Genomic DNA, 21,582 nt, shown 5'->3' with positions numbered 1-21,582 from the left:
TGAAAGTGGCTGGTTCAGGCTCTTGGCAAACTCTTGCAGCTCCACTCACTTCCCTTCCCAGCGCTGGGTGCAATCAGGCCCACAGCAACTGTGTTACACTGGGCAATCCAGGGGTATCGACGGGTCCTGGGGGAGGCCCTAAAACCATGGCTGAAAGTAACAAGTTCAGGATTTTGGCAAACTCTGGAAGCTCTGAGCATTGCTGGCCCCTGCCCCCCTGCTCCTTGAGCCCTGCACATTGGACAAACAGTGGGAGGTGTCTGATGTGTCTTCTCTCTCTGCTTTGCAGGGGAGCAGGCACGGGGGGCTTGGGGCTGGCAGTGGAGGGGCCATCAGAGGCCAAGATGTCCTGCACCGACAACAAAGATGGCAGCTGCTCTGTGGAGTACGTGCCCTACGAGCCTGGAACCTACAGCCTCAATGTTACATATGGCGGCCGCCAAGTCCCCGGTAAGTCAGGGGTGTGAAGCCCCCAGGGAGCTGTGGGTGGAGAGAGAGACTGGAAGGGGCGTTTGGGTTGGTACCAGTTCCCAGGGAGGTTTGAGGGGGGGTGACATGGAGGGTGCCAGGCCCCCAGGGAACTCCTGGGGGGGCTCAGGCCTCCAGTAAGGTCTGGAGGGTTGTGGCGGGGTGTCACGGATCCAGTGAAGCTGAGGGGGTGGGGAGAGGAGGGGAAAGTCCTCATGAGTCCTGGTAGGGAGGGGTTGTCAGGGCAATCCCAGCCCCTGGGGGCGTTTTCTGTGGTCCCAGTGGATGTCTGACTCCTGTCCCTGTGTGGTTTTCCTTCCACCCTGGTGCAGGGAGCCCATTCCAGGTGCCAGTGCGGGCAGGGACAGGAGGGACTGTGGATGTCTCCAAGGTGGGGGTGTCGGGGCCTGGGTTGAGCCCTGGTGCTGTCCGTGCCAACGTGCCCCAGAGCTTCACTGTGGACACGCGCCAGGCTGGCAGTGCCCCCCTTGCTGTCACTGTGCAGGGGCCTAAAGGTGGGTGCTGTGGAGGGGCAGAGTTGCGGGGAGGGGTGTTTGGGAGGAGCTGTGGGGGTTGTACAGCACCTGGAAGGGGGGCTGGGGAGTTTGTGGGGGGCTGTGGGAGGGCTAGGGGTTATGGTCCCTGACGGCGGGGCCCTGGATTTGGAAGCCTGGGGGGAACAGAATCTGTAGGGGGGCTGGGGAGGTACAGAACTTGGCAGGGGTGCTAGGGTTCTGTATGAAGGAAGGGGGACAGAGCCTGATGAGGGGGCTGGGAGGGTACAGAGCCAGGCTGGAGGGTTTGGGGCAGCTGTGGAGGGGCACTGAGGGTGGGGGCTTCAGAGCCCAGGAGGGCAGTGGAAGGGGATGGGAGCCCCATTGAGGGCACTGACCTGCCTCCCCATGCCCCCAGGTGTGGTAGAGCCTGTGCAGGTAGCAGAAGAGGCGGATGGAACACAGCGTGTGAGTTACATTCCCTCACGTGAGGGACCCTACAGCATCTCTGTACGCTATGGTGACCAGGATGTGCCCTGCAGGTGCCTAGGGATCCTGGGGGGTGTCTCAGAGGGAAATGGGGGGTTTGGGGCCAGGCCACAGAGCATGGGGGTAGGGGTGCCTCTGTGCCCCCCCCATCCACTGACTTCTCCTTGCCCTCCTGCAGCCCATTCAAGGTCAAGGTGCTGCCAACCCATGATGCCAGCAAGGTGCGAGCCAGCGGCCCTGGGCTCAACACAACAGGGGTTCCAGCCAGCTTGCCTGTGGCATTTACCATTGACGCCAAGGATGCTGGTGAAGGGCTGCTTGCTGTGCAGATCACGGTGCGGGGCTGGGGGAGCCAGGCAGGGGACTGGGTGATTGTGAGGGCTGTGGCGTTCTGGGGGACCTGTAGGGGCCAGGTATTGGATTTGGGGGTTGTGGGCAGGGTCATATAGAGGCTGTGAGGAGCAGAATGTTGGGTTGGGGAGGATTATGAGGGGTCTGAGGTCTGTTGGGGACAGGGCATTGGATCTGGGGGTGGTCATGGGAGGGTTGCAGGAGGTCTATGGGGCCTATAGGGGCCAGGTATGGGAAAAGGGGGAGGGGCATAGAGGCATAGACCTGGATTTGAGGGGTCTTGGTGGGGTCTGTGAGGGACAGTGTGTTGAATGAGGGGATTGAGGGAGCTAGGGTGTAGAGTTTTGGATTGGGGAGGTGGGGAGGTACATGGGGGCCAGGGCAGCCTGGACAGGGTCAGGGTCACAGAAGGGGCCCAGGCTGTGCAAGTGATGGGGCTAAAGGTCACAGGGACCCTGCTGCCCATCCGCAGGATCCTGAGGGGAAGCCAAAGAAGGCATCAATCCGGGACAATGGAGATGGGACCTACACGGTGTCGTACGTGCCCGACACGGCTGGGCGCTACACCATCCTCATCACCTATGGCGGCGACCAGATCCCCTACTCACCCTACCGCATCCGTGCCCTGCCCACTGGCGATGCCAGCAAGTGCACCGTCACTGGTGAGCTTGCACATGCCACCCACATGCCTAGGACGCACTGCCCCATGCTCACTAGGAGGGCTCATAGATGCTGGAGCAGGGGCACAGACAGCAGCCAGATACAGGGCAGAAGGGTATAATGGAGTGGAGGGAGGGGTGGGGGTCACGTGTGTGCCACGCGTGTCTCACCTGTTGACCTTCTCTATTGCTTCACTGCCCCCCCCCCCCCCCGCACCGTCACTGCAGTCTCCATCGGAGGTCACGGGCTAGGTAAGAACCCCCCATGACCCCCCTGCCCACGCATGGCTCCGTGTTGCATGCCCAGTCCCCTGCCTCTGCTCTGGTGCTGGGGGTGGGGGCCAGCCATATGTGTGTGTGGTGGGGGAACACCCCTATCAGAGTCTGGAGGGATGAGATGCAAAAGGAGGTGTGAGAAGAGTGTGGCCCTTTTCAAAGGCAAGTGGCGCCATCTGCTGGTTCCCACCGTGTTTCCCTGGGCCAGGCCAGCTTCTGCCTCCCCTCCCTCCCCTCACTAATTAAGTAGCAGTATCTTGTGCAGTTTGTTAGTTCAGGGGGGAAGTAGATGGGGTAGTGTGGGGAGGACATACAGACCAGCATATTTCAAGAGACATCACTTGATGTCTTACCTGGCTTCCCTGGGCTTCAACCCCCTCTACTCCTATAGAAGCCTGTCTCAACCTCCCCAATAAACCTGCGAGCCTGAGCATGCCCCTTCCCAACCGCCCACCACAGGGCTAGCATGGCATGAGCTGCCCTGTTCTCAGCCATCTGCAATGGGGAGGGCGGAACCCAGTTGCTGAGTTTTGGACACCTGAGATGATGGGTGGAGGGGTCTGACACCACCCCACCAGTTCAAGCTCCAACTCAGCATACTGTGTCTGGGAGGGGAGGAACCCCAGAGGCTGGGGGGTCTAGTGCATGTAGGGCTATTCCCACTGATGCACGTGGGGGTCATGGAGGGTTGGGAGGGTATTTGGGATGAAGGCCCCCAAGTACCACTTCACTCCCTTGGCCTACCCAGGTGCAGGTGTGGGGCCAACAATTCAGCTTGGTGAGCAGACGGTGATCACAGTGGATGCCAAGGCAGCTGGCAAGGGCAAGGTGACATGTGCAGTCTCTACGCCTGACGGGGCAGAGGCCGACGTGGACGTGGTGGAGAACCCAGATGGTACCTTTGACATCTTCTACACGGCGCCACAGCCCGGCAAGTACCTTATCTGTGTGCGCTTTGGTGGCCAGCACATACCCAACAGTCCTTTCCAAGTCATGGTGAGTACCATGGGGCCCTGATGCCCAGCTTCCACGAGCCCCAGAGCTAGCTGCAGTGCTGGGACCTGGTAGACCCAGTTACCATTCTCCCCAGATCCAGCCATGGCATGGGGAGCCATTATACTCAGTCACAGAGCAGGGTATCATTATACCCAGCTGCCTGCATGCCCCACCCCACAGCCAGCTGTATTGCAGGTTACTGTTATACCCAGCCACATTGCATCCCACAGCCCAGCTGCAGCCTGGGAACCTGTTATACCCAACTGCCACGCACTCCAGAGCTAGCTGGAGAGCTCAGACCCAATATACCCAGCTACCAGCACACCCCAGTCCAAAGCCAGCTATGCTATAGGGACCCATTGTACCCAGTCACCTGCATGCCCCACCCCAGAGCCAGCCATAGTTCAGGGAGCTGTCATACAGGGGATGGATGGATTGTGAGGGAGGCAGACAGATGGACAGACTGGACCCCGTGTCCCCGCAGGCCACGGAGCAGCCTCTGATGGGTGTCAATGGGCTGGATGTGGCTGGGCTGCGCCCCTTCGACCTCGTCATCCCTTTCACTGTCAAGAAGGGCGAGATCACAGGTGAGACCTGGCCCATTCTGCTCAGCCACCAATGTCTGCCCCATAGCCAGATGCAGCCTGGTGGGCTGTGATACCTAGCCCCTGCCTCGCTCCAGAGCCAAACACATTTCAGAATCAACATTACACCTTGCTGGGGTCGTTTGATCCCAGTACTCTTTCCTGCCATGGCAGGGGGTCAGACTAGATGATCTACTCAGGTCCCTTTCGACCCTATGAAACTATGAAACCCATTCCCCAACTCCCATCCCAAAACCAGCTGCATTGTCCCCATTATACCCAGCTCCTCATGCCCTACTCCAGAGCCAGCTGCATTTCAGGGTCCCTGTTATACTCAGTCCTGATAACCCACCCCAGAGCTAGCTGCATCCTGGGATCCCTGTTACACCCAGTTCCTGCCACTACCCTTTGCCCAGGTGCATTGTGGGATCCTTGTTATATTTAGCCCCCAGTACCCACCCGAGAGCCAGTTGCATCTCACCACTCCTATAGAACCAGACTTTCTGTGCCCTACCCCAGAGCCAGCTGCATCCTGGGGTGTCTTATATACAGCACCCAGTGCCCATCACAGAACCAGCTGCATCCCAGATCCCTGTTATACCCAGCCCCTTTCCCACCCCAGAGCCAGCCACATCAGGGGTCCCCATTATACCCAGCTGCAGTGCTCCACCCCAGGGCCAATCATATTCTACAGTCCCTGTTATTACTCAGCCCCCAATTTCCACCCCCAAAACCAGCTACATCCCAGGATCCCTGTTATACGCAGCCCCAACACTCACTGCAGAGCCAATGGTGGGCAGCAACGGGGGCTGTGGCCCCACCTGACCCCCTCCCCCTCCCATCCCCACCAGGCGAGGTGCGGATGCCATCAGGGAAGGTGGCAGCACCCGATATTGCAGATAACAAAGATGGTACAGTGACAGTTCGCTATGCGCCCACTGAGGCTGGCCTGCATGACATGCATATCCGTTGTGACAGCGTCCACATCCCAGGTACCTCACCCTCTCCCCACTCCTGAATGCCTGGGTCCCCTCAGGGGCAGGAAGGGGAGCTCAGACACCTGGATTCCTTGTGGGGGGGGCAGGAGGGGGGAACCCAAATGCTTGGGTTCTCTTGGGGCAGGCAGAGGGTGAGCCTGGATGCCTGTGTTTTCTAGGAGGGGAATGGAGGCTGGAGGATGAGAGCAGGGGGCTGGGAGGCTGCATTTATGTTATCTAGCAGGAAGTGGGGGAGCCTGGACACCTGGGTTCCCTGGGGGAGGGAGTAGGGATGGATGGATTACAGTGATGGGGGCTGGGGCTCCAGATGGCTGGGTTCTGTGAAGGTCTGAGTGCCCCTAACTCAGGGGTGGGCAAAATGTGGCCTGTGAGCCAAATGCGGCCCACCAGGCCTTTCTATCTGGCCCATGAGGCCCCTACAAATTTTAGAAAATATTTATCTGCCCCTAACTGCCTGTCATGTGGCCCTTGATGGCTAGCCAAAACTCAGTAAGTGGCCCTCCACCCAAAATAATTCCCCACCTCTGCCCTAACTCCTTACCCACAACCCCCTGCATCACCCCATGGTGCCCCTCACTCCCAGCCCACAGTACGTCCGTTTCACACCCCTCCCCCGTCCCTGGCCATTGCCCCGTGGTGCCCCTCGATCCCAACCAGGTAGGTGGGAGGGGGTTGGGAGCTCAGATGCTTGGGTGCTCTCCCTGGCATTGTGGGTGCCATGGGCAAGCGGAGAAGGTGGTGGGTTGGTATTTGATAAGGTGTCTGTGACCAGGTGGCTGTCACCATGGTAATCTCTTTCTTTAGGTAGCCCACTGCAGTTCTACGTGGACTACGTGAACAGTGGCCACGTCACGGCCTATGGCCCCGGCCTCAGCCACGGTGTTGTCAACAAGCCAGCTGCCTTCACTGTCAGCACCAAGGACGCTGGCGAGGGTGCATCTGGATGCCTGAGTTCCCTGGGGCTAGGGGTGTGATGGGGTGTTGCCAGACACCTGAGTCCCTGGGATGGATGAACCCTGGACTCGTGTGTCCCATGGCCTGGGGAGTGAGGCTGGGGCTAGGAGTCCAGATGCCTGGGTTCTCTGGGCAGGGGAGTGGAGTCTGGGGGGGGTGGGGGGGTAGTCCCCAGTAGAGTGGGGAGCCCGGATGCCTGGCTTTTGTCTCCACTCTGGAACGGGAATCAGGGCTGATGGGTTAAAGCAGGATGGGGGCTGGGAGCCCAGATGCCTAGGTTCTCTGGATATGGTATATGGTCTGGGGGGAGGGGTCCCAGCAGAGTGGGGAACCTGGACGCTTGGGTTCTCTGCACATGAAGCACAGTCTGATGGGTTAGCGCAACTAAGAGCCTGGTAGTGGGGACCTAGAGGTTCAGTGCCAGTGGCCTGGATGCCTGGTTTGGCTGGCCCTGACACTCCCCACCCTCCGGCGCAGGGGGCCTGTCACTGGCAGTGGAGGGCCCATCCAAAGCAGAGTTGAGCTGCACAGACAACCAGGATGGCACCTGCAGCGTCTCCTATCTGCCCGTGCTGCCTGGCGACTATGGTATCATTGTCAAGTACAATGAGGAGCACATCCCTGGCAGCCCTTTCACTGCCCGTATCACTGGTAAGCTCTGCCTCAGGGCCTTAGGTCATAGCCCTTGCATCACTGATAAGGTCATTACAGAGACCACAGGGCTTTGGGGGAACCCACAGGTTCCTGGTACCCCTCATTGCCAGTATCACCAATAAGGTCATCACCCCAGGGAGCAGGGCTGGGGACCCTCAGACACTCCCACATCACCAATGAGGTCATTGCAGGGTGAGCCATGGGGGCCCCACCTGCATCCATAAGAACTACTTCACAGTCAGGGTGGCTAGGGTCTGGAACCAACTTCCAAGGGAAGTGGTGCTGGCTCCTACCCTGGGAGTCTTTAAGAGGAGGCTTGATGCCTACCTGGCTGGAATCATTTCAGCCCAGTTTTTTCTCCTGCTCAGGAAGGGGGTCAGACTTGAAGATCTACCAGGTCCCTTCTGATCCTACTTCTATGATTCTATGATCACCTCTGAGATCAGCTAGGAGGGACAGGGCCACAGGGCCAAGGGACAGGGCTATGGGGAGGAGGCAGAGGTACAGGCAGAAGAGGCCTGGAAAGGGCCCTATCCTGAGAGTCCACTTTGGCCTGATCCTGGGGCTCAGCTGCTTGGGTCCAATCCTGGGAGATGGGATCAAGGGCAGGATTGTGACCCTGCTGACCTTCCCCGACCCCTCTCCCTTGGCTTCCCCCTGCAGGAGACGACTCTCTGCGCCTGTCACACCTTAAGGTGGGCTCTGCTGCCGACATCCCACTGGACATTGCCGAGACTGATCTAAGCCAGCTCGCAGCCACTGTCACCGCTCCCTGTGGCCGCGAGGAGCCCTGCCAGCTCAAGCACCTGCGCAATGGCCATGTTGGTGGGTGCCCCCAATGGGCTCCATGGGGCCCTTCACTCCTAAGTGCCCCTCGCTTCTGGACCACAGCCACCACCCCTCTCTCCGCTCCCCCGGCCGTGCCCTGACTTCCCCACCCCCCATGCCCACAGGGATCTCATTCGTGCCACGGGAAGCAGGGGAACACCTGGTAACAGTTCGGCGCCAGGGGCAGCACGTGCCTGGGAGCCCCTTCCCTGTGCGTATAAGCCAGGCTGAGATTGGTGATGCTGCCCGTGTACGTGTGGCTGGGCCAGGGCTGCGTGAAGGCCACACCTGCCAGCCGGCTGCCTTTGTCATCGACACCCGTGACGCTGGTATGGCCTGGACACCATGGGGCCTGCATGGGGCCCAAATGCCTGGGTTCTCTGGGATGAGAGTGGTGTCTGGGGTGGGGTGAGAGCAGAGGGGGCTGGGATCCCAGGTGCCTGGGTTCTCTGGGAAGGAAGGGCATGTTGAGTGGGGAAGTTGGGAGCCTGGGTTCTCTGGGAGGGAAGTAGAGGGCTGTTATGCCCCAATCTCACCTCCTCCCCACCCCATCTCTGTAGGCTACGGAGGCCTGAGCTTGTCCATCGAGGGCCCTAGCAAGGTTGACATCAACACGGAGGAGCTGGAGGATGGGACCTGCCGTGTCACGTACTGCCCCACAGAGCCAGGCAGCTACCTCGTATCTGTCAAGTTCGCTGACCAGCATGTGCCAGGTGGAGCAGGGGGTGATGGGGGGGTGGGGTCCTAAAGCCCCAGGGAGCTGTGCTGTAGGGAGTGGGGATCTGCATATCTGTCTGTCTGTCTTTATGGCCCCGTGACTGATGCTGTGTCTGTCTGTCCCCTGCCCAGGGAGCCCTTTCTCTGTGAAGGTGACAGGTGAGGGGCGCCTCAAGGAGAGCATCACAAGGCGGCAGCGGGCCCCTCCAGTGGCCAATGTGGGCAGCACCTGCGACCTCAGCCTCAAGATTCCTGGTGAGCAGTGCCAAGGGAGTGTGGGAGGGGGCCGGGGACCCAGGGGCTAGGGGTCAGTGATAGGGCTGGGGGTGGGGGGCGCTCCTGCACTTGATTACATGCCCCAGCACCCCTCTGGCCAAGCCATCCATCCCAGGGACCGCCTAGGAAGAGAACCCAGGCATCTGAGGTTGTCCTCTGCCCCCCACCATGGCAGAGATCAGTTGTCAGGAGCTGTCATCTCGGGGGGTGAGGTGAGACCTGGCTGAACCCTGACCCTTGATTTCAGCAGAGATCAGCGGTCAGGGGTTTGGTATTAGAGGGTGCGTCTATGTGAGATGCTTAATGCACAGTAGCTTAGTAACACTGCACAGTAATGTGCTGGGCAAAACCCATGCTAATATGCTACTGTGCAGTAAGCATCACTAAAAACCATGCACCAGCACTACTGTGCAGTAACTGTAGTTACTGTGCATTTAGTTGGTACTTAAGCAAGTACTAAAGTATTGTACAATAATGAATGTGTAGAGGCACCCAGGGTGGAGGGGATCTCAGAGGGCTGGGTCCCAGCTGATCCCTGCCCCTTGACCCCAGCAGGGATCAGGTGTCAGGGGTTAGCTAGCGGGGTGGGGGGAGGGGGAGCAGGCCTTCTCTGACCCCTGACTCCCTCCATTAGAGATCAGCTGTCAAACCCAGGTAGGTGGGTATTGGGGTAGGGAATCTCAGTGGAGGCTGGGTCCTGGCTGACCCCTGATCCCCCGGCAGAGATCAGCCAGCAGGAGCTGTTGGCGCAGGTGACGGGGCCATCGGGGACTGTGCTGGCAGCTGAGGTGCTGGAGCCAGAGCGTGACGTGTTTTGTGTCCGCTTCGTGCCACGTGAGACCGGTGTCCACTCCGTCAGCGTCAAGTACAAGGGGCAGCACGTGCCTGGCAGCCCCTTCCAGTTCACTGTTGGGCCCCTGGGTGAGGGCGGCGCTCACAAGGTGCGAGCTGGCGGTGCTGGTCTTGAGCGAGCTGAGACAGGCGTGCCAGGTAACAGGGCCCTGGGGTAGCATGAGTAATGGGGGCCTGGAGCGGGTTCAGACTGGCATGCCAGGTGAGAACAGCCCCATGGCATGATGGGGTAATGGGACCTGGAGCAAACTAAGATGGGCATGCCAGGTGAGGGCAAGCCCAAGGCATTGTGGGTAACTGGGGCATTGTGGGTAATGGGGTCTGTGGAGCATTGTGGGTAATGTGTCCCCTCCCCACAGCGGAGTTCAGCGTGTGGACACGCGAGGCAGGTGCAGGGGGCCTATCCATTGCAGTTGAAGGGCCCAGCAAGGCCGAGATTGCCCTGGAGGACCGACGTGATGGCTCATGCGGTGTCTCCTATGTCGTGCAAGAGCCTGGTGCGCTTAGGGGTGGGGGGCAGTGTGACTGGCTGGGGGTGAGACCTGGGGTAGGAGCCTGGGGATTCCAGTACGTGTTTGAGGGTCTTGGGGCTGGGGTTCTAAGGGAGGGGGTGACAGATTGGGACAGAAGCCTGGAGGTTTGGGGCAGGGGTATTGGAGGTGTCAGGTAGAGCTGGGGGTCTTTGAGGGAAACGGGGGCTGGGCCAGGTGCCGGGGGTGCCTAGAGCTGGGGGTCTTGGGGCAGGAGTCTTGTGCCTGGTGCTGTGAGTCTTGGGAGGCTGGGGATGCTGTGGCTGGGGTCTTGAGGGTGCTGAAGGGTGCCTGGGGCCAGGGGGACTTGGGGTCTTGGGTGGGTAGTGAGAGCGGGGCTGGGGCTGAAGGTCTTGGGCAGGAGGGCAGCCTGGTGGTGCTGGGGGGTCCATGGCAGCAATGAACCCTCCACATTAACACCTCCCTCCCCGCAGGTGATTACGAGGTGTCGGTGAAGTTCAATGAGGAGCACGTCCCTGACAGCCCGTGGGTGGTGCGGGCGGCAGCCGCCTGCCTAGATGCGCGGCTCCTGGCTGTTTCTAGCCTTCAGGTGAGGCACTCGAGAAGCCCCGTGCCACTGGCCCCCCCACCCCTGGCGCTGGGTCCCCCTCGCCTCCTGGGCTGGCCACACCACTGCTGGTGCTGGGAGCTTTGGGGCTGCCTCTGCCTGCTGTGGGTGGTTCTGGGGGCTTGCTGCTGGGCGAGAGGGGAGAGGCTCCCATGCCGGCCCAGGACAGCGATGGTTCCCCCAGCTGCCCCTGGGGCCTGGGGTTTTCTCCTGTGTCTCTTTTAAAGGCTATATACAGCGCCCCCCCCCCCTCCCCCGCCGAGGCTTGTGGAGACTTAAAGAGGGAGAGCACAGATTCCCCAGCCCTGGGGATAGAGGGCCTGAGGATCCCTCAGCACCCCACTACTGTGCAAGGGGATGAGGGCAGCACTCCCCCTGCTCCCCCTTCCTCCGCTCTCTCTCTTTAAGCAGCCCCTGCCCCGGGCAGGTAAGTGTCTGTGTGTCCATGGGTCTGTCCTGTGGGTCTGTGAGTCTATGCTGTATGACTGTCAGGTGTGGTCCATATTGTAGGTCTGTACATCTGTCACACATGTCCACATGTCTGTTGCATGTGTTGGTGTACACAGGCACAGAAGTCTGTGGAGCATGGCTGTCTGTCTGTATTGTGTATGTCAGTTTCTGTGTCTGTCACGTGTCCACATGTCCATGTTACAGATCTGTGTGTCTGTCATGTGGAGACATGTCTGTCCTGTCCCTGAGCATCCACAGGTCTGCATGTCCATGCTGCATAGCTGTGCGTCTGTCAGGTGTGTCTGTGTGTCAGTGTTGCTTGTCTGTGCATCTGTCATGAATGTCCAGGTCTGCATCTGTTGTGTGTGTCCGCATATTCATGTTGCATGTCTGTGTGTGTCTGTCTCAGGTGTTCATTTGTTTGTGTGTCTGTCACCTGCGTCTGTGTGTTCACAGGTCTGCGAGTCCATGCTGCATGGCTGTGTGTGTTTGTCCATGTTGCTTGTGTATATGTTTGTCCACGTGTCTATGTTGCATGCCTGTGTGTCTGTGTCATATGCCTATGTCTGAGTATAATGTGTGTAGGTATCTGTGTGTCTGCGCACAGGTCTATGTCTATCATGTCTCTGTATTGCATGTCTGTGTCCATGTGTCACATGTCTACATCTACGTTGCATGACCATCCTGCATGCCTATGCCATGTAAGGGTGTGTGGGCTGGCCTGGGCTGGGCCAGGCTGGGCAGCGATGGCGCTAACCCTGTGTGTGCTTCCAGGAGTCGGGCCTGAAGGCCCACCAGCCCGCTTCCTTTGCAGTCAGCCTCAATGGGGCCCGCGGTGCACTGCAGGCCCAGGTGCACGGCCCCTCAGGTGCCCTTGAGGAGTGTCACGTCACTGAGATCGACCAAGGTGAGCCCCCCAGCCCCATGCCCCAGATCCACCCAAGTCAGAGGAGTCAAGGCCCCAAGCTGAGAGAGAACCTGGTCGGCTGGGATCCACCCCCCAGCCCCAACTCCCTACCCAGAGAACCCAGCCATCCAGGCTCTCAGCTCCACCCTGCCCCCAGATTTTTAACCCACCCTCTCTAAGCCAGATAGAACCCAGGCATCTGGGCTTCCAGCCCTGTGCAGTCCCAGCACTGCCCTGAGTTGGGGCAAGAACCCAAATGTCTGGGGAGCTCCTCCACCTCTAGCCCTGATGCTGCCCCTCTCCCCCTGCCCCCAGACAAGTACGCAGTGCGCTTCATCCCGAGGGAGAACGGCGTCTACTCCATCGACGTCACCTTCAATGGTGCCCACATCCCTGGCAGCCCCTTCAAGATGCGTGTTGGAGAGCCTGGGCAAGCTGGAGACCCTGGGCTTGTCACCGCCTATGGCCCTGGCCTCGAGGGCGGTGTCACCGGTATGGGGTCGGGGCGCTGTGGGGTATAGGGGGCTTCAGGGTGGGAGTGTGGGGCACCACAGTTTTATAGGGAGCTGTGGGTTGAGAGTGGAGGGCACCCTGGGGTATATGGGGGCTACAGGGTGGGAGTGAGGGGCTGCAGTTCAGGAGTTAGGGGCACCACAGTATATAGGAGGATGCAGGTCAGGAGTGAGGGGCATAATGGAGTGGTGGGTTGGGAGCGAGGAGACCTGAGCTGGTCCCTGACTCCTGTTCTCGCTCCCTGGCATAGGGAGCCCAGCAGAGTTTGTGGTGAACACGGCGGGGGCAGGACCGGGCACGCTGGCAGTGACGGTAGATGGCCCATCCAAGGTGCAGTTGGAGGTGCGTGAGGCAGCTGAGGGCTACCGCGTAGCCTACACACCCCTGGCACCAGGCAGCTACCTCATCTCCATCAAGTACGGCGGCCCCCACCACATCGCTGGCAGCCCCTTTAAAGCCAAGATCACCGGTGAGTGTCAGCAGCAGCACCGGGCACAGGCTCTCTGCAAACTCAGGCCACTGTAAGGAAGTTGAGTGTGGGAGAACCCACCTCTTCTACACCCACAGGCTGGGAGAGTGGATTAACCCCTGTCCACCCCAAAACTTGGGCATTAACCTCTTGCCACCCACTTGGATGCTTGTATCCCCTCCTAGACACCTGGGTTCCTCCCCAGCAGCCCCAGCCATGTCAGCATGCCCTCAGAATGACCCCTCACCCAGACACCTGGGTTCCACGCCTATCCCCAGCTTCTCTGTCTCTGACCCCAGCTGGAAGGGGAGTGGGACTCACCCCTTGTAGTCCCCCCCCCCCCCCCCGAAATTAACTCCTCACTGCCTGCAGGCCCACGCCTTGTGAGCTCGCCTAGCACCCGAGAGTCATCGTCAGTGCTGGTGGAGGCTGGGGGCCGGGTGGAGGGGAGTAGGGGGCCTTCCACTGCTCCTCCCACCCTTGCTGCTCCCCCCACCACCCCTGCCTCTGACGCTAGCAAGGTGGTGGCCAAGGGGCTGGGGCTGAGCAAGGCCTTCGTGGGCCAGAAGAACTCTTTCACTGTGGACTGCAGCAAGGCTGGTGAGTGCCAGGAGTTCTTGTGGGGGTGGGGAGCGGGGTCCAGACACTTGGGTTAAGGGAAGGCTGCTTGGATGCTGGGGTTCATCTGTGGGGTGGATGGGGGTGCCAGGACACCTGGGTCCCCTCTGGGGAGGTGGGTGTTGACTCCCGGGTGCTGGGGTCCTTGATCTGAGAGGGTTGGAGGGGCTAGTTCACTAAGGGAGCTCTGGGCTGCCTGTGGATGGGTGTGGGGGTTCCTCATGTCTCCACCCAGGCATGGCCCCCCCCATTTCCTGGTGGAGGCCAGGCAAAACTCGTGTGGGGATGTGCGTGTATGGGCAGGCATGCATGTGGGGAGGAGGGGGAGCTCCATACCTTGACCCCACCCTATCCTGCAGGGTCAAATATGTTGCTGGTTGGGGTGCAGGGCCCACGGACCCCGTGCGAGGAAGTAGTGGTGAAACATCTGGGCAACCGGCTATACAGTGTTGCCTACCTGCTGCGAGAGCGTGGTGATCACATTCTTGTGCTCAAGTGGGGCGACCAGCACGCACCTGGCAGCCCTTTCCGCGTCACTGTGCCCTGAGTGGGCACACCCTGTTTGCCTGGGTCCCGCCTGGATGCCTGGGTCCCCTTCCCAGCAGCTCCTTCCCTGTCACCATGTCCTGAGACCCACCCCGGCCTTGGGCTCCCTTCCCAACAGCCCCTACTATGTCCCTGTGCCTGGAGAACACCCCCCTTCAATGTCTGGGTCCTCTCCAGTACAGCCCAGCCCCCCCCAACCCTGGGTCCTCCCAGCCCTTTCCCCCCATATCACTTTTCGCTTTTTCCCCACCCCACTCTCTTCATGATTTCAGAACCACTGCAGGGAGCCTGCAACAGCTTGAGCCCCTGGGCCCTGTGCCTGACCTGTTTGGGACTTTCTTGCTTTTTTCCTGTGGGTTCAAACTTCTAGGGTTTTTTTGTAACAAAGCGGGGGTGGGGCATGGAATAAAGACTCGTTCTGCTGCAGAAGCTGCCTGTGTCTGTCTGTCTGTCCCAGCACAAGGGGGGGGGGGCAGATGCACTGAGAACCCCAGTCCCTGCCCCCAGCGTGGCAGGGGGAAGGACCAGGACGCCCTTCTGTGTCTGGGGGGGAGGGGTGTGGAGGGAATGCAGGTATCTGAGTAACTTGTTCTTAGCTGCTGCAGGAAGCACTGGCAAATACTGCCCCCACCCAACTCCAGTAATAGCTGTGCCCCACCCCCCCTGCATCCACCAGACCCACTGCAGCCAAGTGCAGGGGAAGTGTCCTCTTCCCTGCCCCCCCCCCAGCCTGGGCATGTGGGGGGAGATTCTGTGGCACCTGGTTGTGGGGGGGGGGGGCATAAGGTAATGAAAGGAGAAGCTGGGACAAGGGGGGGGGAGAACCCCACCTCCAGTGCCTCTCACTCCTGACCTGCAGCACTCTCCTGCTACCCCATAGTGCTTTTCACTCCTGACCCACAGCCCTCACAGCTTGGGTGTGGCCTTGGCTCCAGCTCTGGCTCTCTGCCTGACTACGGATTTTTGCTGCCCTATCATTGTGGTTTTGGACAGGCCCCAGCTTGGCTTCTTGCCCAGCCCCAGTAAAAGGGGCCGGGGCTAAGCTGTGGTGCCTGCCAGATGTGTGGGGGAAGCAGCAACATACAGAGGGGGCTCCACATCATAGGGATGACCCTGTGTGGCCCTTCACTTCTGACCCGCAGCCCTTCCCTAGCCCCCTGCCCAGGGGGGTTATGCCCCCTGGTGACCATTGGGCTTGAGGTGCTTTGGGATCTTTGGCCCCCTCCCCACCTGAGACCTGGTGGGGGAGGGGCAACAGAGCCCTGTCCACTCTGATTAATCAGATCAAATTAATCTAGTGCATATGCAAAGTAGATACTGCATGTTAGATAGATGCAAACAGACACGCTGTAGGGCATGGGGCTGGGGTGTGGCGTCAGCGCCCCAGAGCCAAAGGGGACAGGAGCTGGTATGCAAATGACAGTAGTGTACACCAATTGGCACCCCCATTGCCCAATAGATTTGCAGTGTAGAACCAGGCAATCAGATAGGTAAATCAGCTTAATTATGCAAAGCAATGCGCTCCCGTGCCCTCCCCCCAACTATACAAATAACATGCAGATCAGGCGAAATAACCATCCATGCAATTAAATTGAATTGGCCACGCCCATGCAAATAAGAAGCCAATATGTAAATTAATGCAAAAAAAATCAAGGGCGGGGCCACCTGGCATACTACAGATTAAGGCCAGGGGTTGTCAATCAGGGGTACGCATACCCCTGATGGTACTTGGACCAGTCCTAGGGCGAAAGCGTGGGCAGGCGCGGACAGTGCCGCCGCCTCCCTGGAGCAGGGCCGAGGCGGGGTGAAAGCAGTTGCGCTTCTCTGCTGGGAAGGGAAGCTGGGAAGGGAAGCTTGCGCGGGGCAGCAGCCTCCACCATCCAGCAGCCCGGTGAGCTTCTCCTCCCCATAGAAGGGCGCCACTGCCTTCACTCCACCCCGGCGCTGCTCCTGGGACGAGGAGGCAGGGCTCCATCCCCGACTCCTTGTTCAGCATCCGGCCGCACGCTACCCGTTTCCTCGCCCCTGCTCAGCCTTCCTGCCGCCAGGGGTACTTGCAATAAAAAAGGTTGAAAACCCCTGGGTTAAGCAGTTTCCATCCAATCAGCCTGCAGAAGTTTGTACCTAACTGTTGGAAGACTGGCACTGGCTAAAATGCCACAGACAGCATTTTCGTCGGCCACTACGCATGCGTGGGTTCCCGTTCCCCTCCCCCATACCCCCCCGACACAGCCTACAAGCTATCCTCTCCGCACAAAATGGAGGCAAGTCGCGGCGCATGCGATCTCCCGCTCGGCCGGCCAGAGCGGCGCACGGACCGCCCCACTATTGGCTGGAGGACCGCGCCTCAACACCTCCCTCTCGGAGGTGGCCGGAAATGGGCGGGGTTGGCTATAAAAGCGCCGCGCAGGCCCCAATCCTCTCTTTTTTCCACACGGCGTAGTAAGGTGCGATATGTTGGCGGCACGGGTGGGCTCGGGGTAGGCCTGAGGGGGGCTCCAGGTCGCTCCCCTTACTTCTACAGGCTGGGGCCCTGCTGCGGGGCTCGCCCCTCCGTCACCCCCCTGGGAGAAGGGGCTCGGCTCCTCCCCAGCCCTGGGCCCTCCAGCCACCCGCAGCTCAGCTCCTCGCTTCTCGGGGTCCCTGGGGGGGCGAGTCCTGGGACTTACAGACCCCCACTCCCCACTATTGCGATGTCAGGGGCTCTGCCCCTGCCCCCCCCCGCCGAAGAACTTACTCTACGTTTCTCTTACGGGCTTTTTTAGGCCCCCGTGTCCGCCTCGTCCCCGCCGGGATCCCAGAGCTTGTATTTGCAGTGTAGGTGCTTTTGGAGTCCCTGGTTTCCCCTGCCTTGTAACAGCTGCAGAAGTCCCAGTTGCCACCCACCTGCTGGAGTAGTAGAGCTCTTTCCACCCTGAAGATGTACCCTGTGCCCCACCTGCATCTGTAGGCACCTCCTACAAAGCCTTATGCTTCACTTGTGGGGAGAGCAGGGCTCCCCTTTCTCTAGATTCCCATGTTCCACCCTATTGGGGTGCACTCACCCACCCTCTCCATCCTGTCAGTAATTCTTCTCTGCACCCATGATCCACCCCCTTGTGTGTACCCACCCTACATCTACCAGGTTCAGTGTTCTGACTGTTCCCATGTTCTTCTTTTGTAGCTTTTTCATCTCTGATCAGCCATGGGCCGCCGCCCTGCCCGCTGGTGGGTGCTCCCCAGCTTTTCCTTGTGGAGGGCTGGGGTGGTGTTAAGGGGAGGACCTTGGGTGGATTAGGGGACAGCAGGGAATGACTGGTGGAGGTCTCTGGGGAGCTCTTGAGGGTGCCCCTAGGTGGGGATGGAGGGGGAAATTTGGGAAGAGAAATAGTCCCCCCCCCTTGCTTTCATATCTATAGTACTGACGTCACCAGATGGTTATGTGATGATATCGTCTGAAAGCAGTTTCTCCCCTTCTCCACTTCCACAGGGAGATAGGGGACTAGGTCTTCCCATATCACTTCTCCATATGAAATTGGGCCAGTCCTAACTGGGGGAAGGGGAACAGGGCACAGACCTGCTGGGGGGTGGGGGGGTGTCTCTAGCCCACTGTCAGGTTTCTTTTGGGAGGGGTGGCTGCTAATGTTCAGGCTGTGCTCCCTCAGCCAGAAAGGGGCCTGGGAAGCTATGAAGCCCCCCCCCCTCCTGCCACTGCAACCTGCTCTCCCCCAGAAGTGCTTTTAAGATACCCTTTAGGATTTGGGGGGCTGTGGGTGGGGGAGGGTCAGTGTCAGCCCCTTCCCTTTCCCCTGAAATCTGTCCCCCAGCTACAGATACTGCAAGAACAAGCCATACCCCAAGTCCCGCTTCTGCCGGGGTGTCCCAGGTAAGTGCCTCCACTCCTAGGCTACTGGTAGAGAGGGTTGTGGGGAGTCTGGGTGGGGTGGGGGTGTTTTGGTAGCTCTGGCTCTGCCCTTTGTCTTTCTTTCCACCCACCCCAACCCTGGGGCGGGAGTTAGATACCCTTTTCCTGCAGCCAGTTAAGCCGACTGGCCCCTCTCCCCCGTGGGGGCCCGGTGTGCACTGGTTGCAGACAGCAAAGCTCCCCGTGGTGGTGTATGTGTCCTGCTTTCCCACAGCAGGGTGCTCTAAGGGACTGTGGGGACATGGATGTGCCCAGGGCTGGGGGGAACATCTCTGACCTCCCCTCCCTCTCAGGTTCATACTCCTCCTCTGGTCCTAGAGGGGGATGTCTGGGGGGGTCCTGATCACTTCCCCTCCCTGGGCAGATGCTAAGATACGGATCTTTGATCTGGGCCGTAAGAAGGCGAAGGTGGATGAGTTCCCACTGTGTGGACACATGGTGTCTGATGAGTATGAGCAGCTTTCCTCTGAAGGTGGGCAATGTGTGCCTTATTGGCAGGGGGTGGCTGGGATGGTGGTGGTGGGAGCTGGGATTAGGGGGCCACTTGTGATGAAGGGAGAAGGTATGTTTATATTGATGGTGGTGAGGTTTCTCATAAATTCTGAACCTCTATTCCTCCCCACCAATGTCAGGACCAGCCCTGGCAACTTGGGGGTGGTGGTACATCTCAGCCTGGCATCTGAAGCCCTTTATTGTCCCCACTTGACTGCTGTCTCCAAGATGAGATTTTGGGGGGTGGTCTTAGAGGTCACAGAGCCCTGGGGAGTTGGGGGGGGGGGAGAGGTTTGTGTAGCTGTAGGGCAAGGTCTGGCTAAGAGTGGTCTGTCCTGTGGGGGAGGAGGGGATGTGAGGTCTGGGGTGAGTCCCCTGGATTGTGTCCCCCACCCCTCCGATTGTCCCACCTTGTTCTGCCCCCCTTCCCCCCTAGCACTGGAGGCAGCACGGATCTGTGCCAATAAGTACATGGTGAAGAGCTGTGGCAAGGATGGCTTCCACATCCGCGTACGGCTGCACCCCTTCCATGTCATCCGTATCAACAAAATGTTGTCCTGTGCTGGTGCTGACCGGTGAGCCCTGAAGGCAGGGGTGGGAAGGCACTCTGTTCAGCCTGGGGCTTCATGCTGGTAGTACCAAGCTGGGGGCTGGCTTGAGAAACTTGACTTGGGGGGGGTCCTCTTGTTCTCAGCCCTGCAGGCAGGGTGGTGGGGCTGGGAGAGACTAGGGAGGGCTTGCGGGGTGTCTGCTCCCCACAAGGCTGCAGAGTGGTGGGAGGTCATGTGGAAAGCTCCACATGGGGTTTCATGTATGTCTGTTCCTGCCCCATATCTCAACCCCCCCATCTTCCCCCTCATAGGCTGCAGACAGGCATGCGGGGGGCATTTGGGAAGCCGCAGGGCACAGTGGCGCGGGTGCACATTGGCCAGGTGATCATGTCCATTCGCACCAAGGCACAAAACAAGGAGCATGTTGTAGAGGCACTGCGGCGTGCCAAGTTCAAGTTCCCTGGCCGCCAGAAGGTACAGGGGGGTTGGGTCTGGTGTGGGGGGTGGGCAGGGGTTGGGGTAGCCCCCTCTTGTGGTGGGGACCCTCCCTGACCCCACCATTTTCACTGCCCAGATCCACATCTCAAAGAAGTGGGGCTTCACCAAGTTCAATGCTGACCAGTTTGAGGACATGGTGGCCCAGAAGCGCCTGGTGCCTGATGGCTGTGGAGTCAAGTACATCCCAGGGCGTGGGCCTCTGGACAAGTGGCGAGCATTGCATGCTGCCTGAAGTGCGTCATCCCCCCCACTGGGGATCCCCATAATAAATGTTTTAGCCTCTCAGCACCTCTGCCTGCTTCTGCTTGTGGGGGGTGGGATCTGGACCTGTGCCTCAATCCGGATTAACAGAGCATGGGGAGGGAGGGAGGGAGGGTTCATTTTAGATTGGCGCTCTGCATCCCTTCACCTTGGCAGGGAGCCAAGGCCTGGGAGGGTGTCAGTCTGTCCACACTAGAATCCAGGATTTGTTGCCTCTAGAATCTGATCCAAGTTAGTCTTCTCTTTTGTATGTCTGCATATAATCCTGGGGGTCACCCATAATCCAGACACCCCTCTTAATCCAGATTTGCCCCAATGCTGCTTGCCTCCTTAATCCTAGTGCCACCCCCTTTAATCCTAGTGCTTCCTTAGTCTAAGTACCCCCGCCCCCATTTAATCCTGATGGCTTTAGTCCAGGTTGTCCTAATCCAGGGGCAAGCAAAATAACAGCCCACCTGGCCTGTGGGGCACCTAAAAAGTTTAGAAAACTTAATACTTATCTGCTCCTGGTTGCCTGTCAAAGATGACAGGAGCCAGGGGCAGTAGGACTCATGAGCAAGGCTGATTTGGCCTCCCAGCTAGACGCCTCTGTCTGCTGCAGCTTTCGCTACTTCCCTCTGTGCCCACTGGCTGCTTCCAGCACCGAGTGGCCCCCGGGTGCATCACTGGACCACAGGAGCATTAGGCTGCACTGGTACCCCAGGGCCAGGACTGCAAGTGTGAATGCAATAAGGGAGGGAGAGGGAGAAGTGTGTGTGTTCATGGGGCAAGTCCCACAAGCACACTCCACCATACACATAGAATCAGGGCTGGAAGGGACCCCAAAGGCTCATTGGGTCCACCTCCCTGCATGAGCAGGAAAGACATCTGGGGACAGGTGACCCCAGCCAGGTGATGGTCCAGTCTCCTCTTGAAGACCTTTAGGGTAAGTGATTACACCCCCTCTGGGGGGAACTTGTTCCATAGTCTGGACACCCTAGTTGTGAAGAAGTTTTTCCTAATGTTCAGCCTGAAACGAGAAGCAATAGCCACAGCTCCTGGAAGATGGTTTTCCCTCAATGTGCCTTGGTGAGCCAGTTGTTCACCAAACCCAATACACACCTCTGATATGGTGGTAAGCTGCAATTGGGTCCCCTCTCAGCCTTCTTTTCTTAAGGCTGAAGAGTCCAAGATCCTTCAGCCTCTCCTGTGGCTTGCCATGCAAGTTTTCTGATCATATGGGTGGTCCTTTTCTGGATTCTCTTGAGCTTTAGCATGTCCTTGTTGAAGCATGGAGCCCAGAACTGGACGCAGTACTCCAGCTGCAGCTGCACCAATGTTGAGTAAAGCAGGAGAATCACTTCTTTGGTTATTCATGCTGGGATCTATTACCTGCAGATCCCTTTAATTTGTAGTGCTGGTCAGTTTAGTGTTGCCCAGCCTGTAGGTGTGCTGGGGGGTTTTCCTTCCCAGATTTAGCGCTTTGCATTTCTCTACGTTGAACCTCATCTGGTTTCATTCTGCCCAACATGCCAGCCTGTCTAGGTCTGTTTGTACCTGTAGTCTATCCACAGGCATGTCCGCTCAACCCTGTATCTTGGTGTCATCTGCACACTTGGCCAACGGGTTTTTCACCCCCTCATCCAGGTCGTTGATTAAGATGTTGAATATCCCTGGGCCAAGTACCAACCCCTGGGGTA

General features: G+C 59.0%; 2 protein-coding genes and 1 non-coding gene across 5 annotated transcripts in view; all 3 read left to right on the top strand.

Annotated features, from left to right (window-relative positions):
- FLNA (filamin A) overlaps positions 1–14,626 on the top strand; it is a 30,516-nt gene extending 15,890 nt beyond the window's left edge. For both annotated transcript variants that reach the window (XM_090060665.1, XM_090060666.1), the window contains 23 exons: positions 290–450; positions 801–983; positions 1,381–1,504; positions 1,630–1,786; positions 2,275–2,464; positions 2,690–2,713; positions 3,486–3,733; positions 4,218–4,320; positions 5,169–5,309; positions 6,120–6,248; positions 6,747–6,920; positions 7,587–7,748; positions 7,877–8,080; positions 8,312–8,464; positions 8,601–8,723; positions 9,468–9,734; positions 9,956–10,093; positions 10,561–10,676; positions 11,919–12,051; positions 12,367–12,543; positions 12,815–13,033; positions 13,406–13,633; positions 14,011–14,626. In XM_090060665.1, coding sequence (XP_089916791.1) covers positions 290–450; positions 801–983; positions 1,381–1,504; positions 1,630–1,786; positions 2,275–2,464; positions 2,690–2,713; positions 3,486–3,733; positions 4,218–4,320; positions 5,169–5,309; positions 6,120–6,248; positions 6,747–6,920; positions 7,587–7,748; positions 7,877–8,080; positions 8,312–8,464; positions 8,601–8,723; positions 9,468–9,734; positions 9,956–10,093; positions 10,561–10,676; positions 11,919–12,051; positions 12,367–12,543; positions 12,815–13,033; positions 13,406–13,633; positions 14,011–14,198 — 3,742 coding nt within the window. In that variant the 3' untranslated portion in view covers positions 14,199–14,626. The remainder of the gene's footprint in view (positions 1–289; positions 451–800; positions 984–1,380; positions 1,505–1,629; positions 1,787–2,274; positions 2,465–2,689; positions 2,714–3,485; positions 3,734–4,217; positions 4,321–5,168; positions 5,310–6,119; positions 6,249–6,746; positions 6,921–7,586; positions 7,749–7,876; positions 8,081–8,311; positions 8,465–8,600; positions 8,724–9,467; positions 9,735–9,955; positions 10,094–10,560; positions 10,677–11,918; positions 12,052–12,366; positions 12,544–12,814; positions 13,034–13,405; positions 13,634–14,010) is intronic.
- A 1,981-nt stretch (positions 14,627–16,607) lies between these two features.
- Positions 16,608–19,927, top strand: RPL10 (ribosomal protein L10). 2 transcript variants are annotated; one of them, XM_090060925.1, is made up of 7 exons: positions 16,608–16,644; positions 17,361–17,404; positions 18,004–18,062; positions 18,466–18,573; positions 19,030–19,168; positions 19,456–19,618; positions 19,719–19,927. In XM_090060925.1, exons 2-7 carry the CDS (start codon positions 17,382–17,384, stop codon positions 19,872–19,874), a joined length of 648 nt encoding a protein of 215 aa, XP_089917051.1. In that variant the 5' UTR covers positions 16,608–16,644; positions 17,361–17,381; the 3' UTR covers positions 19,875–19,927. The 2 variants fall into 2 exon arrangements, with proteins under 2 accessions (XP_089917051.1, XP_089917052.1); XM_090060926.1 differs by lacking the exon at positions 18,466–18,573 and having other exon boundaries at positions 16,630–16,644.
- Positions 18,207–18,346, top strand: LOC149858469 (small nucleolar RNA SNORA70). The gene has a single exon (XR_016444048.1). It is a non-coding gene; the product is annotated as a small nucleolar RNA SNORA70 (small nucleolar RNA).
- Positions 19,928–21,582: the final 1,655 nt, after the last annotated feature.

This window comes from Crocodylus siamensis, chromosome 8 (assembly GCF_052110815.1).
Source record: "Crocodylus siamensis isolate JL-2025a chromosome 8, ASM5211081v1, whole genome shotgun sequence".
Lineage (NCBI taxonomy): Eukaryota > Metazoa > Chordata > Crocodylia > Crocodylidae > Crocodylus > Crocodylus siamensis.
The sequence above is the reverse complement of the archived record's forward strand: the minus strand, read 5'-3'. Positions and strand labels throughout refer to the sequence as shown.

Excerpts from the sequence above, each read along its gene's own strand:
- RPL10 (XM_090060925.1), top strand. The coding sequence starts at position 17,382 with ATGGGCCGCCGCCCTGCCCGCTG. Across the intron at positions 18,063-18,465 it reads CTTCTGCCGGGGTGTCCCAG|ATGCTAAGATACGGATCTTT; the intron begins GTAAGTGCCTCC and ends CTCCCTGGGCAG. Across the intron at positions 19,619-19,718 it reads AGTTCCCTGGCCGCCAGAAG|ATCCACATCTCAAAGAAGTG; the intron begins GTACAGGGGGGT and ends TTCACTGCCCAG.